This window comes from Poecilia reticulata, linkage group LG3, assembly GCF_000633615.1.
Source record: "Poecilia reticulata strain Guanapo linkage group LG3, Guppy_female_1.0+MT, whole genome shotgun sequence".
Classification (NCBI taxonomy): domain Eukaryota; kingdom Metazoa; phylum Chordata; class Actinopteri; order Cyprinodontiformes; family Poeciliidae; genus Poecilia; species Poecilia reticulata.
Window position 1 is genome coordinate 7,961,878 of NC_024333.1, and position 18,808 is coordinate 7,980,685.

The 18,808-nt window shown below is 40.3% G+C and overlaps 2 protein-coding genes across 2 annotated transcripts in view; both read right to left on the reverse strand.

Moving 5' to 3' along the window:
* znf609b (zinc finger protein 609b) overlaps positions 1-1,447 on the reverse strand; it is a 93,711-nt gene extending 92,264 nt beyond the window's left edge. The window contains exon 1 of the mRNA XM_008404680.2: positions 960-1,447. The gene's annotated coding sequence lies outside the window, so the exon portion shown is untranslated. The remainder of the gene's footprint in view (positions 1-959) is intronic.
* Positions 1,448-16,319: 14,872 nt separating this feature from the next.
* Positions 16,320-18,808, reverse strand: part of trip4 (thyroid hormone receptor interactor 4) — an 83,596-nt gene continuing 81,107 nt past the window's right edge. Inside the window, exon 13 of the mRNA XM_008404679.2 lies at positions 16,320-16,533. Within this exon, the coding sequence (XP_008402901.1) occupies positions 16,469-16,533 (65 nt within the window). The 3' untranslated portion in view covers positions 16,320-16,468. The remainder of the gene's footprint in view (positions 16,534-18,808) is intronic.

Genomic DNA, 18,808 nt, shown 5'->3' on the forward strand with positions numbered 1-18,808 from the left:
AAAAAATTTAAAAAAGACCTCCAAGTAAATAAAGCAGTCTGCAAAGGTTTTACAAGAACAACTGGTAAGTGACAAAACAGAGAAATATAGATATGAAATGGGTGACAACCTGGGTGAAGGACTAAACTGAACTTTTAGAAGTCTATTAAAGCAGATTATTTAAGTTTTTGATGTGGACAAGGTGTTATGGTGGTTTAGTTCATGCAGCAGGTCAAAACACTAACACAGTGATTAACTTCCTCCACTCCCCAACACTCAAATCACCAAAAGAAGATTGTCCTAAATGTCCAAATGCATTTATTTAACCACTAGCCACCATTTTGTGGCATTTAACGTTTCATTAATAAAGACTTTATTTGAAGACATAACCAATGCCAGAAGGGACCCATGTTCACACTGCTCTTACAGCTGGCCCAGTTAAAGAAAGGAAACGTGGAGAGAGTATATGAAGCCTTTCATTTTCAGTTTTTCTGTGGGTCCATTCCACTCAGGACCCCCTGGGGTCCCACGGTTCTTAGTCTGTCCTGCTAATGTTTCACCACAACAGTGTTTCCACACACCTAAAGGAGCAACATGAGTGCACTCAGACATGTGTTTTTTTTTCTTTTTTACAGTTAATAAACGTTATTGTCCCCAGAGGGGGGATAACTGACTGTAGCGCTCCTCCAGCTAAAGAAATGTAGTTAGCAGTTACCCAAATGTAGCAGCTCATTTCAGCTATTTCTAGGACAGCTGAAAGCCTAAAAAGCGAGCAGAACTGAGTTAGCTTGGCGTAATGAGCTAACTACCGTGAGAGTAAGGTTAGCAGGCTGGCACAGTAACACAATGAGCTCAGAGTGCAGTCAGCCCTGGCTAGCTGCTGCATGCTGTGTTACAGCTAGCCTCCTAACGTTAAATGGCTAACGAGTCGTAGCAATGTTAACAATGACAGAAAAGGATTAAAAATGGGACAAACTTACCGACTTAACTAAACAATCCTATTCCAAACCGCTCTCCGTCCATGGCGGTGTGCGCTCCGTGTAAAGAATAAATCAACGTGCAGGCGACTGAGTTTGCAGTAAAACCTCTAAATACAATCTGAAGCTCTAGTAGAAACCAGTGGCAGCGCACTCCCCCAGACACCCAACACAAGAGAGGAGGGGAGGCCAGCGATTCACTGGACTTCTGCCATCACACTTCGAGACATCGTCCACAGCGAAAACAGCCGAGTCCCAGGCGCATTTTCACCGCTGCCTTCCCGAGCCCCAAGCGAAGCGGTTCTTCGGTCGCAGCCTTCTGCGAATGAATTCCACAGTGAACGGCTTTCCATCCAGGTTAATTCCTCCGTGTTCGCCCGTTTGTGAAAGAGAGCACCGCGTTTGCTTCTTCGTGTGGGAACCGATACAATGTAGTCAAGCAGCAGGCAAGCAGCAGCAGCAGCGAGAGCGACTAGGAAATCCAGGAGAGGAAAGTCGGATTGAACTGTTACACTCTCTCCACAGCTCCACGGAGCGAAAGGAAAAGGTGGAACTGGATCAACCGGACTGCGATTTGACGAGCCGGTTTTTCAATGGGGAAACGTCCACCATTTGATCCCAGCAGCAGCAACCATGAGTTGACACACACAGAGGCGTTTGTGTGGTGGTGTCTGGGGGATGGAGCTGAGCTTTTAGAAGTACTGGGGTCACGAGTTCAAGTTGCCTCAATCCCCAGTTTTGAATTTGTTTCATACCTCTGACCCACAAGGTCAACAATGTCTCTCAGCGTGAAAGTTGTATGTTGTTTTTTTTACCCTATGTATGTGGAACATTACATAAAATGACACAAAACTGACTGACATCACTTGATTAAGCCTATTAAACTAGAGACTGTGTGGCACATAAACATTAAATGCCCATTTTTCCTTGATTGCCACTGACCGGTCAAATTCTGATTTCCATAAATAATCAAAATACTTAACTACAAGCAGCAATAAATGGATATGTGATGGCTAGATGGATGCAACATAGTTTGTTTACAGATACATGATAGAGTTAGTGTAGCAAGTTATTTTATTATTAGCTGATTATGATGCCGACCTGTTGGCTGTTCTTTCACTTGGTGATTTGTTCATTAAATATACCTCCAAAAAATGAAACTAGATATTTATATATACAGGAATATTCTTCAAAAGATTTGGCACATCATTTAATTCTCAAATTAACACCTGGAACCAAATTAAAGGAAATGGGTGCTACATGTTGATGAAAGAATATTATGTCTACTTCATACCTATTTGATGAACAAAATCAATAGAAACAGTCAAAGTATTGTTTATTATGCAGATAGTGTATCTGCATAATATTATCCAGATAGCATATCTGCATAATAAGCAGATATAAGTTGTAGTTCTTTTTAAATAGTACTTTTTTCCATTTTACACCAATAACAGAGTCATGCATAGAAATTTTAGGGGGTGCAGGTGCTCAAGAATAAAAAAAAAGGTACCTTGTGTGACACAAGGAACCATTTTAGCATGATATGTATTATAAGCCACACATAGTACACTGTAAAAATAAAAATGAAAAATCAGAAGGGCACTTATAGCTTAATAAGACATGACATTATGAGCCTCTTTAATATTTAAACTGGCAAAAGCTAGTAGATTATCGGCAGGTGTTACTGGCTGCTTTAATCTGTATGCACACGGATGAATATGGGGATTTCTTTGCCAGTAGTCGGCTGTTAGGTGTTTTAATTAAAACATTGCTCTTGTTGACCTTTTCCATGCAAGTTAAAGCAGCCCATTGGAGTGAAGAACTTATATCATAATGATAAATTGAGTGTCACGCTGGAGGCGGGGAAACGACAAATTCATCATCCTGCTTCTGTCATCAACGGGCCCGAATTAAAAAACAGACAAACAAAAAAAACAAGACCAAAACAAAAGATAAGGCAGGTTAAAGATTTTGAAAGTTCTTATGTTTTATTAGAAAGCTTGATGGATGTCATCCCGTTTGATTTGGAGATGAATAACTAGAACGACACGTGGAAGGTGTCTGAAACTCTGACTACACAACGGAAATCAATGCTGAGGTCAGAATTTGATAAAACAAACTGCCTCGTTACAGTCCTATCTGAATTTACCCCGTGTCCTCAGTTCCAGCGAAATAAATCTTTTAGCAAACAACCAAAGGGGAGTACGGGTAGAAACCTGCTGGGGGGGGGGGCGAGTCATAAAACATCATGCCAACATTAAGATCCTTCCAGATCTGTCACAGTTTCAGCTCTCATAGCTCTACAGATAACCTTTCATGTTTACGAGCTTCAAACGCTGCAAACGGCTTTAAGTCGTTGTCTTGCTCGGCCCCGGTTTCCCTGGCAACAAGGATATGATAATGTTGCCTTTGACATGACAGAAGGAATCATCTCGCTAACAAACAGAGACAACAGGCGCAGGGAGGGCTCCGGGAGAGGAAGGGGAGGGGGTTGAATTAATGGACTCATTTTCACACAGAGGGAGACGCAGCAGCAGCAGCGGCAGCAGCAGCAGCAGCTACTCCATCCTCCATCTTCCTCTATTGCCTTCGATGCATTCCTGCTGGCAGGCACACTCTGGCTTTCCCAAGGGAACAGCCAGCCTCCATTGGCAGGCTAAATAACAGTCAGTGGCCGGCGGGGACCAAGAGGGGACAGAAATCTGATGATGGCTGCCCTTCAAGGCTGCGGCTCCAAAAACCGAGCATGAGCGTCATGCCATCTAAAACCTGAAATGAACAAGCTGCATGGACGCCATGTGTTTTCCATCAGTGAAAAAAAAAAGAAAAAAAAAAGGGGGCTAATCAGCCAGCCATGTGGAATCACAGAGGGGTTGGCTCGCTTCATGTGATCTTCTTTCCATTACTCCATAAAAGAGACTGTAAAACCTTGAAGCCCATCTGAAAGAGACTTAATCTCCAGTACTTTTGAAAAAATAAAAATAAAATAAATAAAAAATGTGTGAAGTAACTGTCTCAAAGCATGTTCGTAGATTGCAGGGGGAAAAAAAAAAATACTCCTTTTCCTAGACTAGATGTAGAGCACCGAAGACGTGAGTTAAGAGTGCGTCGTTTCAGGAACTTAACTGCTGCGGTTCAGACTAAAGTGTTCCGCCGTATTCTGCCTGACCTTAAATTTATTCCTCCTACTTCACCGCAGGATTAACTTGTTTTTGTCTGAGGTGAAATTTAGTCACCAGAGCTGTCATTTTCTGCTCCTTGCAACTGCAGAAACATGGCATGTGATGTCAGCACGTCTATGCTCTTCTCGGTAAAGTTAGGTCAAGCCTTTTGTCGGTGTTATGAACCGGGAAGCAGGTCCAGGCTCTGGTGTGTGTGAGCCATCTGACATTACACTGATTGTTCATTACATGCGTTTTTCCACCAATCTGGTTCCAATGACTTTGGTACCAAAAAAACGATACTTACTGGGCCACAGCAAGTAACCCGTTTACTAGAGGCGAGTTTTAAGAAAATCAACAACTACAAAGCATTGAAAGCTTTGAATGTATAAAATGGTTTTAAGAAGTTACAGTTTCAGAACTGCAACACTTTTTAGCTACAAGAATACAAGTATGTCTGGAGTATGTCTGCAGCTAGCCTGACTAATTAATGGGCTATTATTAGCTTGTTGTACTTGTTGTGCATGAATGTCGAAAGCATTTGACAGTTACGTAATGTTTTTTGCTTCAGTCAGTGAAATAAAATTTAAATGGCAATAAATGACTAATAATCAATGCGTCATGTTTCATTAGCAGGAGCAATGGATAAATGCTTGGGGTAGTATGGTGAGCTTTTTGAGCTTCACATGATGTCATCATGTTAGAATGTTGTTCCCTCGTCAAAAACGTAGCAGGAGTGTCGCTTTGATTCTCTCCATGCATGTTTGAGAAGTCCTTGAATCTCCCATGGCAACCATTCAAGGGTGCCTAAAACGTTTGCTCTCACAAAGCGCCACCTATTTCCACAAATCCATCTGACAGAGCACCTCTCCTCCATATCTCTCCACTAATCCTCCAGACTAGCGGCAGCTGCAATTAGCAAATTACTTCTCACTGTAATGCTCCTAAGAACGACCGTTAACGGAGAGGCACTGTTGTGACGACATGCTGAAAGCAGAAGCTTCTTAAAGAGACAGAGGTCCAATTTCAAGGCGTCAAATTAGGAAGTCAGATTTCTTTTAAGTTATGTTTTGATATGCACAGCATTTCTAACAACTGAAGGTAAAAACAGTTACTTGATTGCGCCATGAAATGGCACACGTGTCTGAAAAGAGCATGGTACTGCCTCTTTTAACAGCCAAGTTTCATCGTATCATTAAGGTGATACGATGAAACTGTAATGTTTTGATCAAGGTTCTAGGCTTCTTCAAACTAATTTTCTTTTTTTTTTTTGATCAGCATAATTTGAGACAAAACTATGAAAACACAGAACTTTCACATAAATAAATAAATACCACTAGCTAGCTCTCATTTTCCCACCTTTTGTTAATGTAACCCATATATATATATATATATATATATATATATATATATATATATACATACGTATATATATGTTGTCCAACACTCTTATATCACAAAGTGGTGTTTATTAAAACACTATGTTTAGGTCCCATTTGCAGATATTCTTTTAAAGAAATACCAATCAGACGGGAAATGCCAGTCTGCAGAGTACAGACTATTAGAGAACGCTGACTGTTTAAAGCAACATTTATCAATTAGACTGGTGTGAGAGTAAGCCATCAATCTGAAGTGATAACAAGACAATTACAGGAATTTGCTGTCTCTCTGCACTTTGAGAATCTAGAGAAATGCAGAATGCAACAGAGGGAGGATGAGACTTGTGAAAGAGATATTTTTTATATTTAACCACGAAAAAACAAACAAATAAAAAAACATTAAGTTAACATGTTTTAGTAAAGAAATGCGAAATGTAGGATTTGCAAGTTGCGTAACAGAAATTTGCTTTTCTCTTACAGTAAATACTGCGGTTTAAACGAGTAACATATAAATTATAGCTATATAGGAAGGATTTTTATGTCAACTTTTGCAAAAATAAAATTTTTTTAAATACCTCCCTGGGAAGCTAACCGTCAATGGCGCGAGCGTTTACACGCCCTCGAAAGTAAACTTTAACAGCTTCAATTATGCCTCGTCTTCTTCAGCTGAACATCGTCACAGTACCAGGTTTTCGTTTGCTGCATACAAACATCAAAATATGTGAGTCAGTTCATACGAGCTCGCTCTTCGTTTTGCTTTTTTTTTTTTTCCAAACTCATAAACGAGTCCCTGTGTTGCCATCTTGCCAGCGGTGACAGGTAAGTAATAATTATGACACCAAATACCGTCAGTCACCTGTCATTCAACAAGGTCACGCCCTTAATAACGCGCAGCTATAAAACAGTTTCACTCACATAGCTGCTACAAAGGACAATGAATGACCTAGGCTAAATCATTTTCTCCGCAACTTGTTAACAAGGTAACGAGATTTTTGCTACTTCCTTGCTGGTTTTTATGATTTATTTTAGCCCTGGAAGGTGGCTAAACACAGGATGTAGATACTATCAGCATTGAAGATTTCAGCAACCTCACATTAAGACGTTTTCAGTCTGCCTGTTTCTAAACATCCGGCCATTTTATTGCAACCTCCCGTTTTAGAATTGGGGAACTTGCGTTGCGGCAACTCCGAGTGCCGCAACGCAAGTTGCGGCACTCGGTTTGCAGAACTTTATTAATTAAAGTTCTGCAAACTTTAATTAATAAGCCATTCGCTTTATTCAGGTGTTTGCAGCAGGTGGCCCTTGATCTAAACCATCCATGTTAGATCGGTTTAGCATAGTTCCTGCTGGAAGGTCAATCGCTCCTAATCACCTCTGACTCCTTTCTCTCTGTCCCTGTGGAAGATGAGCATCTTTGTTGCATGATGCTGCCACCACCATGTTTTATGGTACACACCAGCTTGCATGAACACTAAAGAAAAGTTACATTTTAGCTTCATCTGGTCAGAGAGCCTTTTTTTGTTGTTGTTATATTATTATAAATCTTTCATGTATTAGCTCATTTATACAGGGATGAGAGCTCTGCATCAGCGAATGCAGAACACTGCAGCTAATTAGCAACGTCTGTCCCACCGGCTGACATGAAAAGAATGACTATAATAGAAGACCTAACATGCACAAAGAACATAATTCTCTTTAACAACAAACAAAGCAAAATAATAAAATCAAACATTAAAATTTTATTACAAAAAAAACTAAAGAGTTTGAAGTACGAGAACGTAATGAAATTTTCAAAGTTCACCGTATTTACTTTGCCATTTTCCTTGTTCTTTATGCTGCTGGGTTTTGGGTTGTTTCTTTTTCTTCTAATTTTTATTAACAAACCTTTGAGGGCAGAAGCAGAACAGCTGGCTTCCATTTATAAATTCAGCAGCTTCTTAAGACGGTTTGTTACTCTGGGATTTACTTAACAGTATCAGAATAAAGTAATCATTTCTTAGTTTTTTAAAATGATGTATAGTTTTCCCTTCCATTTCACCATCAATGCTGTACTTTCTGGTGATCTCTCATAAAACCCAGATTAAATACACGAGGAGTTTGTGGTTATAAGGTGACATGGAAAGAATTGGTAACAAACAAGTAAGGCAACCTGAAAAGAAAAAGGACAGCCAGTCTCACTTACTGTTATTTGCTTAAAGGAAAGTTTATTTCTGGAACTTTTACAAAGATTTACAGGAGATTAGCAGCAGCAAATATTTCACATTTCAGGAACAGGAGTTTCACATTTTGTTAAAGATGTTCTCGCTTCTCATGATCTGACTCCCTCCTCTCATCAAAATTAGATCAAACATGAAAGCCGTGACATCTTTTACTGCATGTGCTAAATTCGTCTTATTTGGGACAAAACCTGGATTTTGACCCAATTAGTCAAACGGCAATCATGCCACAGTCATAGGGTGTGTGCAGGAAGACATTTCTTTACACATGAGATGCCTTGAACAAATGTTTCATTCTGAGTTTAGTGGGTGTAACTCTCTTTGGTTCTAGGTATCTCCAGGTTTTGTTGGAAATCTGCATTTTCTTTTCTTTCTTCTCTCTTTTTTTGTTTTTTGATTGAATTGTCACAGGATAAGAACACGTTTGTAAGCCTGTGGCGAAATCAGGTCTGCATTTAATGTCTATCACGTAGCGACGTGCAAAAGTTAATCCCGGGTAATCACGTTACGCAGCCTCTGCAGCGCCGGCTTCCTGAGAAAACAGAAGCCTCCAAGGGACTATTTTACATATTTGAAGCTTGACAAAACAATATATTTTGATATTTACGTCTCCCGACAAGAGAGGCTTTGAGGACGGATTCCCAGAGGAGCTGGATTTGTGTGGAAAAGCTGAGAAGCTTTCTTGGGATGTTTTACGTGAGGTTCTATTTTTTTGTTTTTAGATTGAGTCTGTGTTTTTTTTTTTTCTCTGTTGGAAAAATTGACGCGGCCATAATCTGAAAAGTCTTTCCGACGCTTTTGTGTTGTAAGATACAGTCCACCATTCACCAAGTCAAAAGGTCAAAGGTTGAACCAATCACTTAGCAGTGGATCTTGAGGAATGAAAGCAAATGAAAGACATTCATGATGGAGAATCCGATTTTAATTGAATCTAAACATCTGCTCTGCTTTTTGAGGACCACTAGAAGTCAGCAGGTTTTTTTTTGTTTGTTTTAAATGAATAGTGTTCTTCTGTTTGGATGGATTTTCATCTAATCACGTTTATTTGTGTAAGTTGTAGATCTTGAATTAGCTTTTCCTCAAGAGTAAGAGTAGCTCTTCCTGAACAGAGTACACTCTCTGACCTTCGCAGCTCGGCTCTCCCTGTGTGTTCGCCTTTCAGACTTTGACCTGAGACTTATCTCTAACGTTCTCATGTGTTCGCTCTGAAGCTGTGAACAGAGCAACGAGCAGCAGCAGAGTCGTAGTTGAGAATTTATGTTATTTCTCTTCATTCCAACATCCAAGTTGCTCATGAGAACAAATCGGACCAAAGCTACTCTACAGCCCAGACGCCTCCAGCCTGGAGAAGGCCTTCCATCGTTTTTTAAGACCAAGACCATTCTTCTTCTGTGAAAAAACAAATATGTACATGAAGAAAGCCAAAATAAGTCCAAGGTCAAACAGGTGTGATGGTTTGGGTTTGTTTTACGTCACGAAGTTACTGAATTCACCAGGACCTGCTCTGTTTACCAAGGTACTCTAGAGTCAAATCAGACTTCACCTTTCCATTTGCTAAAGCCTGGCCAAAACTGAACTGGATCACATCACAACATGGCTCCTCTATTAACCCTTTGACAACGTCTTTACCAGCGCATCACTGAGTAGAAGCTGGGATAGCAATCTCAGCAGAGGCGCAGCTCCACCAGTTTGCTGATTACTGCAGGCTAGTCTGAAGGAGCTGAGTGGGGCGGTGGAAAACTGCAGCTTCGAGGAGGAGCTACGTCCTTGGAGACGGTGCTAGGTCCAACCAGGCATTTTGCACAGCTGAGTGGTTGCCACGGGAGATTAAAGGATTTCTCGAACATGCATGAAAGAATCAAGGCAACACTCTGGGTATGTTTCTGACGCGGGGAATAACTTAATAACTTGATGTAAAGTTAAAAAAAGTTGATTTTTCATAATACTGCCCCTTTAAGGAAGACATGAATAAATAAATGCCAGCAGAACTCAACGAACTGAAGCAAAGTCACAAAGAAAGACCAACACAGAGAAACACACACTTAAAGTTACTGCTGTTAATGGGGGCTGTGTAAGTTAAGGGGTATAATCTGTTTCTAACACATGGCTTTATTGTATACATTGACATTATTTGATCTGTTATCTGTTTTAGGTTAGATTTGAATACATTTGGTATTCAAAGGTATACTACTTTTGAATACTAAATGCAGTATAACTTTTCGTCATCCCTATCTTGTCCTTAATCACAAAGACCCTTGACCTCAGTTTTCTCCATGACTGGAAGTTTTAAATGGCCAGCCTTGCCATCTCCAAACATATGATTCAGCCAAAAACTAAACATAAACTCTCTAATTATTGTGTTTGCTTTTTTTTTGAAGCTGCATAACACTGGCAGAGCAAATCAAAGCGTTCCTCCGTCTGTTTAGCTGAACTCCGCTGCTGGCTCCCTAAAACACCACCCCCCTTTAATTAATCTCAAAGTCCCGTTGTCTCCGAGAGACACCGCGTGCCGTCGGAAACTCTTTGAACGTCGCGAAACTCTTACGGAGGCTCTTCTGCGTTTAATCCTGCTGTCAAATTGTCTTCGACGAGCAAATATTGACGACGTCCTTCCCAAAATATTTCCTTTGTGCCACCACCCCGGCTCGACAGGCGGCCCTCTGTGACGGATTATGAGATGGATGAGCCATAAGCTGCTCCAAGGTTGTATTGTTCCCCAGCCTGCCACCACCTCTCCTAAGTGCTCCAAAGCCTAATTCTTCTTGCAGGCGTGTGAGGATGGGGGGATGGGGACCCCGTGGCCTCAGACCAATCAGTCTCTCAGCAAGCACACAAAGGTCCCGCTGCTTCTACAACTGGAAACTTGGCTTGACGGGTGGAGGAGGGCACACTGTTGGGGCTGGAGTCAATTACATTTTATTTCAATCAGGAAATTCAGCTGGGCATCTTTTTGGGCCCAAAACGATGAATTACCACATTACCCCACGTTTTTTTTTTCTTTTCCTTTTGCGTCTGATTGAGTTTAAAGCCTGGGCTAAGTGGATGAACATTGGATGGTGACAGGAATTTCAGCAGGAGCTTTTTGCTCCAGAAACAGGTGGCGCTCGCAATTGGACGACAGCGCGCTTGTTCCGTTGCTTCATCGACTCCGATTAGTTCTCTCCTTGGCAGCAGTGGTTGCTGTGTGATGGAGGAGATTGAGCCTCAAAATAGATGAGAGAGGTGGATGAAATACAAAATAAAAAATTTAAAATATTGACAGCAGACTTTAGAAAAAGTGTGCTGTTGTGTAAAATATAACACAAACAGGAAATGTGTGAAAATGGCAGCAAAAAAAAAAAAAAAATCAATGAAATCAAGCCACAACTGATATTTTTGTGATTTTTGGTATTTGTATCCTCATCCTTTTTAAGAGCTAAGCTATTAGCATTTACCAAACATCTACATTTTTCTTAACTGCAGAAATATTGCTTCAGAAGATTGATATTCAGAGCTGTATCCAGGTCCAGACTTAGAAGGCATAACTTACATAATACACTCTCGGGCTCAAGTTTTTGGAAATCTTGAGATGTCCTCACGCCAGAAGGAATATTTACTTTGATTCTGTCCCGGGAGTTGTGAGTCCCCCAGTGGGAGGTGACAGGAAACCAATGGGAGTCTCCAATATCGGATCATATGCCTGAACTACCTCGGCTGACTCATTCTGATGCAGAGGAGCACCAGCTATACTCCAGATTTCCCCCCCTTGCAAGGGTCAGAGGGCAGACAAACTGCTAAAAAGAGAACATTGCATAATGATGTAAATTAAAAAAACACAAAATATCCCAACATTGATCATTTTCTTTAAGTAATTGTAACATTGCCAATCAGTTCAGTTTAGTTTTGAATATTTCTCAAATTCATAAAATCAACGTAACAAAATTGAAGTGAAAAAGATACACCAGTAGAAAGGGAGCAAAGAGAAAATAAGACGATAGAAATGAAAAGCATTTTTAAATGCGCCATGTTCTTAAATTTCAACATGATACTTAGAAAAAAGACTGTTGGTATTTCTGTTTGCAACTACATCGTATCAAATTCTTGTTGCTTCTTCCCATTGTCATTTTAGGTAGTCGCTATCAGATTTCCAATAACTCAAGGGAAACTCCAATTCCCTTTCTAATGAAACACAGTAATCAACCAGGGTTTCGCTTTGTAGTTACCAAAAATATATATATTTTTTAATTCCAATTTACATATAACCTGATCTGCTTGTGGAGCTTAACTGTTTCATCAACTGTATTATATAAAAAGGTCCCAATACTGAGCCTTGAGGGATTCCACATTTACAATATTTAAATTTGATCATTAATCTGAAAAGCAAAGCGCTTTTCCTGCTAGACTCTAGGGAGCATGTCAGGGCGCATATGGCAAGTGTACAACACTACGGCATATGTTTAGAAGTAAAAAAAATAAATGAAAAAAAATTACATACATACATGCATACATACATACATACATACGCATGCGCGCACGCACGCACACACGCACACATACGTGTACGTGTGTGTGTGCGTGTGTGTGGGCGCAATTTTAAAAATGTTTCTCTTTGCGAGTGTTTGTCTCTTTCCTCCTCCATTTTTTTTCTGCACAGAACTGCCTGCGTAGCTGCAACATTTTAGAGGCGCACAGTGTGGAAAATTCGGTCCACTCAGACGTGTCGAGCATAAACCAGGCTTAGGAAACAACTACTGCACAGCTATGGATGTGAAAATGAGAGCTTGGAAGACGAATACAAATGCAGCCTGTATAGGTTTAGCTTAAATAACAAGGCTGACTCTTAATGCAATGTCTTTCCAAAAGATTCAGTAGTAGCCCACTGCTTACTAGGCAGTAAGTGCTGTAGGTGGCCCCAATTGACTCTTTGACATAATTTGTTTTGTACATGCTTTAAAAAAAAACAAACCCTCCTAACCATCTTTCCATCCAATGAAGTATAATACGCACATGTGAACTGAATGAACGCTGCAACCATTTTATCAATGAGTTCATTGTAGTTCGGGTCTTTTTCCAATTTAAAAGGTTCACAGTGAGCCTTTGCTCCATTCAAGCACATCACATCATCTTTTGTACAAGAAAAACCAACAGCACATGATCTCACGGTGTTTATCTAAAGAGGCTTAGTAAAAACTGCATGTGCTTAATTGTTCGGCGTAACAGCAAACAGCCCTTGTTTATGTGAACTTGGATGTCTGTTCCCATCCGGAGAAATGCAGCCGATCTGGAAGACAGGAAAACAGAAGACGACGAAGAAGGGAAAAAAAAAAGAAAAAAAAAAAAAGGCCACCCACAGGGCAAGTAGCTGTCATCACTAATTCACTAGAGGCTCAGTTCACTCAATTCTTGGGCAACCTCTCTGACAAAAAAAAACACCTTCTATTGAAGATCTTTACAAAGGAGACCTCTTACATTCTCTGGCTGGGAGATTACTGGGAGGGCTGGTACAATTACACGTCCTCAGCCTGAATGGAGCGGAGCACAGAGTTGTGGCTAATCTGCAACTCAAACAAGACTAAATCTAAGCTAATCAACAGCGAATCACAATGCCAGGCACTGGCAAAAAAAACATAACAACCCGTCGTGTGTGTGTGTGAGAGAGAGAAAGAGAGAGAGAAAGAGAGAGAGAGTGTGTTGGTGAATCACGCTATGCTTTTCAAACCGTGGTGAAACACACCCTTGGGCTTGAAACAGCTTAGTCAAGGAGCCATTCAACACATTTGAGAGGAATACACACACACACACACACACACACACACACACACACACACACACACACACACACACACACACACACACACACACACACAATGCAGAAACAAGTGAAAACATAAAATTACATTGTGCATGAAATATGTCAGGAACAGCCTGTCACAGCAGAAGTCAAGGAGCCAATACAGCAGAGTGTGTAAACTCTTGACATAGCTGCTGAATATGTAATTAAAACACTTCATTGATAGCAGCAACAGTGGACTCCAAGATCATTTTTATGTAAAACTGTGACTATTTTTTTAATTATTTGAAGTGAATATTGTAGCCGTAGCATTTTTATTTTAGTATTTGGAGGGGAGTTACTTCAAAAGGCTGTACTCCAACTATAGACTACTTCTTTTTTATGTAATGATGGTTCTTTAGCCAGGAGTTATTGTAGTTTCTAGGAATATTACTTGATATTTCTACCAAGTCTGTTCAAGTGCTAATCTAGGACTGGGGCTAAGCTTGATTTCAACTGGTTCCATTTAAAACAACAACAAATAAACCAGTTAATATCGAGCCTAAAGGCCAAGTTGGAAACACATAATTTTCTTTCTTCCAGTTAAAGTGTACATGTGACTATAGTGAAGGGTGGCAGCTCATCTATAGAAATCACATTATTTGTTCTGTTATCCCTGGAAACAAAAGCGTTGTATGAACAATCTGATGTTAATGCTATTTATTACAATAGCCATTACTAGTGAATACTAATTACAATCCCAACAGGTACTCCTCATTTGTGTTTATGAAGTGCAAATCGGTGTTGAATTTGGGGTTTCAAATCTGCGTTTCTAAATTGTAAATATGTGTTTCACTGGAGGGTTTTAGATCTGTTTTATAAGCTAAAAACACGTGTCACATTTGCGTGTCAGATCACTGTTTGTAAACTGCAAACAAGTGTTATATTTATGGTGTCAGACCTGTGTTTAAACTGCAAAGATGATCCAGATTTGAGGTTTCATATCTGTGTTTATAAATCCTCCTGAGCGACATTTATGGTTACAAACAGGATGCGTAAACACAAACGGGGAAAAATGTAAGCCCTAACCAGCATCCACTCAACTTCCTATTAATATTTTCTAGAAAAGTGTGCTTTGTCCTAAGCTAAGAAGCTAAAATTGACATTAATTTAGCAATTTAGAGTTTTAAATGCTGCTGACAGTGAGTGCCAATCAGTTTGTCCTCACCATTAATGATTTTTGGGTCATACTTTAACCTACATGTCCATTCAATACAAGAAGAAACTCTCAGGCAGTTAACTTGATATAATGTAAATGCCCACATTTAGCAACCCCCTCCAAAAAAACGATTAAACTATGAAATTCACTTTTATTGCCCTCCAACAACCTAAAAAAGCCCAAAGAGAAACAGACTGACAGTGAAACCCTTTAGTCTATGCAGGTACTATGAAAGAATTTTGACTCAACCTTGTTAAGTCATGTCCACATTCCAGTCTGCATTAAAAATGAAACCAGAACACACCCATCAACGTATGTCGTCTCCTGAGAAATCCTCTTAAGGACATATAGTTAGTAGAGCTTTAGAAAGGATTCATCTGAGGAAGATTTTTTTTCTCCCCCCTCAAAAGCTGAATTATACAGTGACAGTTTTATCTCAAGTTTGCTTCAAAGAAAACAATTTGTAGGTTTGTTTCGATTTACGGGGAACAAGTTGAAGTCCAACCGTGACTGGTTGATTATGCTGTGTTTCCATTCAGGATGTGTCCATGTCCAATCTTTTCTTGACTTTTGCTTTATGAAAAACACACCAGGAAAGAATGCAAATGGATTGGTGTCTTCTAGTCTTTTCTCCTTACAGTCTGAACTTCTTTATCATCAACCACATCTTTGTGTTTTCTGCCCTGCCTCGTTCTGAGCAGAGGTGACTCACAAACTGTATGTTTGGCAACATTTTCCAACATTCTATTACACACACTTAATAGCATGCGCTGCATAGTTTAACCTTCTCTATCACTGCTGCGATCTTCGGTCTCAGTGGGCCTTGCAGACTGAACCCACATGTGGGCTGTGTTTCCCAAGTCCATTTGTACTCAGTTTAACACGCTGAAGTGACAGACTGGAACTACGCAATCAGCTACAACAACAAGAGCTATGAACGCTGGGTGTTAAGAACGCTGTTGACATTTTCTGAAATGATCAATAACGTAGACCATCAACATGCAGCACCGACTGATTTACGGAGTTTGTTGTGGAAAACGGGTTTGAAGCTCTGTGGAGATGAGCAGGAAGGACACACCCAGGAAAGATAACGCATGTTGTTTAGGCTGAAAATATCCATGAGTCCAAGCGTTGTCCTCCGCTCCGGCATGTTGCGACACGCACTCGGAAGGAGGATCGAATTCCATCGAAGGTAAATCCCAAATGGAGGGTTTATCGGAACCAACAACTCTCAGTGGGTACTTCTTCATCCTCCTCACTACCATTTCGAGCTGAAAACGAAATTCAAAAAAGAAAAAAGAAATAAACGGATGTTGATTGAGGATGACTGATTGCGGTGTTCAGTCAGAGTTAACCATCGTCTGCATTCTTGCTTCCCTTGTTGGTTGTCGCCTTTGGCATCGACCCCCCTCCCCTCCACCTTCGCTGCTGTAATCAAATGGTTTCATTGAAACTAATGACAAGGCTGTGCTTTTTTAACAAAGTGCTATTGTTCGTGTAAATGTGGCCCTAAGTGAAAGACGAGTAATGACAGGCCAGCGTCTAGCGAAGGAAGTCGAGCTGCATTTCTCTAGTAGCCGTTTAGGCTCTGCTTGAACTGCTATTTTAATCTGTGTGGGTTTTGCAAAAGAAATAGTCATTTACAATAATAATCAAACTTTTATTGGATTGCTGCAAATACAAGACATCAGAATCAAAGACTCAAACAGCATTGGTCATAAACTCCAGTCCAGATTGAGACCAGAAAATGTGAATGTGCCATGTGAGCAAAGAGCCTTTCCTCTAGTGTCACACTGCAGCTGATGGGACCAGCCCCTTCTTGGCACCCTGGTGATAGTGGCTCTCCAGCTTCCCTGCAAGAAAGAGGGGGAGCAGAGGGGGTGGTGGAGTAGAGGAAGGGTGGGAGGAGAGAGAAGAGGAAGGGATGAATCAAAACACCATCAAAGGGACAGAATGACCTTTCTGAGAGCTCAAGGGCTGCTGATTACAGGCGGCCTCGGGTTGATGCACAGAGACATCGAGATGATGAAGGAAAAGACCAATGAGACCTTTTATTCAACAGAGGAGACGGGGAAAATAGCTTTTGTTGGCAGCAAAACAAGACGTGGTTTCAGAGGTTTAATTACAGGAGCATTAAATGCAACAAAAACCCGAGATGCAACGAAACGGCTAAATGCTACGTCTTCAAGTTAAGTTTGACAACTCGGCCAAATACACCAGGCCTGTATCACTGAAGGGAAGGTTTTTAATGCAGTTATTACTATTGTAATGTCTTAGAACAGAGGAAATAAAATGTTTTATGAAAGACAATTAAGATGATTATAACAGTCTTGATGTCATCAACATAATGTATTTGTGAAAATCTAGACATTGGATAAAAAAAATATATAGGAAACAGTGTCATCAGCATAAAAAGACATGCAAATATGGATTGAAGAATAGACATATTTGTATTTATGTTCAAAGAATTTACTCAGGACCAACATAGATCCCTGTGGAACGCCAGTATTTTGAAACTAGACTGTTCAAAGCTCCTAGTGTCTGTTTTGGTGGGGATAGTTTACAGTGATGCTACAGAAATGTTCTCCATCTTTTATTTACTCATTTATAAATTCATTAATTCATACAGAATTCAAATTAAGACATTGGATTTTGCATTCATGGATATTTTGAAGAACTTTTGTTTTCTTGCAGTGATTCCAAATGAAAGTTATACGCTTGAGTTGACGTCTATTACACTTGGTCAAAATTCAACTAATAAAGTTCTTAGTGACAAACCATAACTAGCTAATTATGTGTTGTGTGATGCTAGCAACCGCAAATACTTTATATGCATTGATGCTGGATGAAAGTCTAAGGTTTCAGAAGCTGGTGAATGCACAACTCTCATTTCTTAAACATTTTGTTAAACATTCCAAGTCTCTTGAAGCTGCCCTCAGACGTATCATCTCCTGGCATGTACGCTATGACAAAAATCTGATTTTGAGGAATTCATTCAGGACGCACCCACAACACGCGTGCAAATAGATTTACATCTACACCACACAAATAAACTGGTCATGCCAACTGGCTTCAGGCTTGCATGTCCTTTGATATTTTTGTTGAAATAAACTAATTCTTTCACAAAACATCACTACAATCTAATGATTCATTAAGATTGTAGTGATCCAATGACAGGAAGGGTTAAAGTTAAGCCACTTTTATGAAGTAAAAGTCGCCAAAGAGCCGAATTGGCGAGCAGGTGAAAAGTGGGGAATCGAACCTGTATGTAACTGTATATTATCACAAGAAAACATAAAAATGTCTTATACTAACATCTAGCAAAGAGTGTCGTTATAACATGAAGAAAAGTATTTGGGAATGTTGCTCTGTAGATGCAGATAACGGGTCATTTGGATACCAACACCAACACTAATTTCTGATTTTGAAAATAAAAATACAGAGGAAAAGGAAAAAACAGCAACACCACTGGATCAAAACTATCAAATCAACTGGCTTTAGTTCAGAGTTGAAGCTGATCAGTTTAATCTATAGTTGAATAATCAGGAGAAATAGCTGAAAACTGTGAAAGAAGAAAATGTTAGTTTCTATAATATCAATCATTCATCATTACTTTGTCTGACGGTCCACAGAATGTAAATATCCGAGCACTTCTGTCAAGAGTGCATCTTCAGGAAGGATTTCTGCATGTTGTTATTCATATAAACGCTGCTGGCCATGAAAGCAACAAACGCCCCTGCAAGCCACTGACCAGAGCTGACCTCCTAATCTACCGTAACTGCAACCTTTTTCTGTCAATACAGCATCCCCAGTATTGATCTCATTTCTCCATTAGAGCTCATCCTCCCAAACTACGCGCCGCTGCTTTTGTCCTTTTCTGCAGAACAACCCCTGCTGGATTCCGATAACCCGTGTCGACCTTGTCCTTAACTGCAGAGCAAATAATAACCCCGTGTCTCACCGCCTCACACAAGCCTCCCGTTTGTGAAACCGCAGCATTAGCCGGCTGTTTTCTCTCCCCCCCGTGTCGGAGGCAGGGATGAGAATGAGACGAGTGTGACAGGCAGGAGCTGCAGTTGTCACTCGTGCTCTCTTTTTTCATGCTGTCACGTTATGGCTGAACTCTGT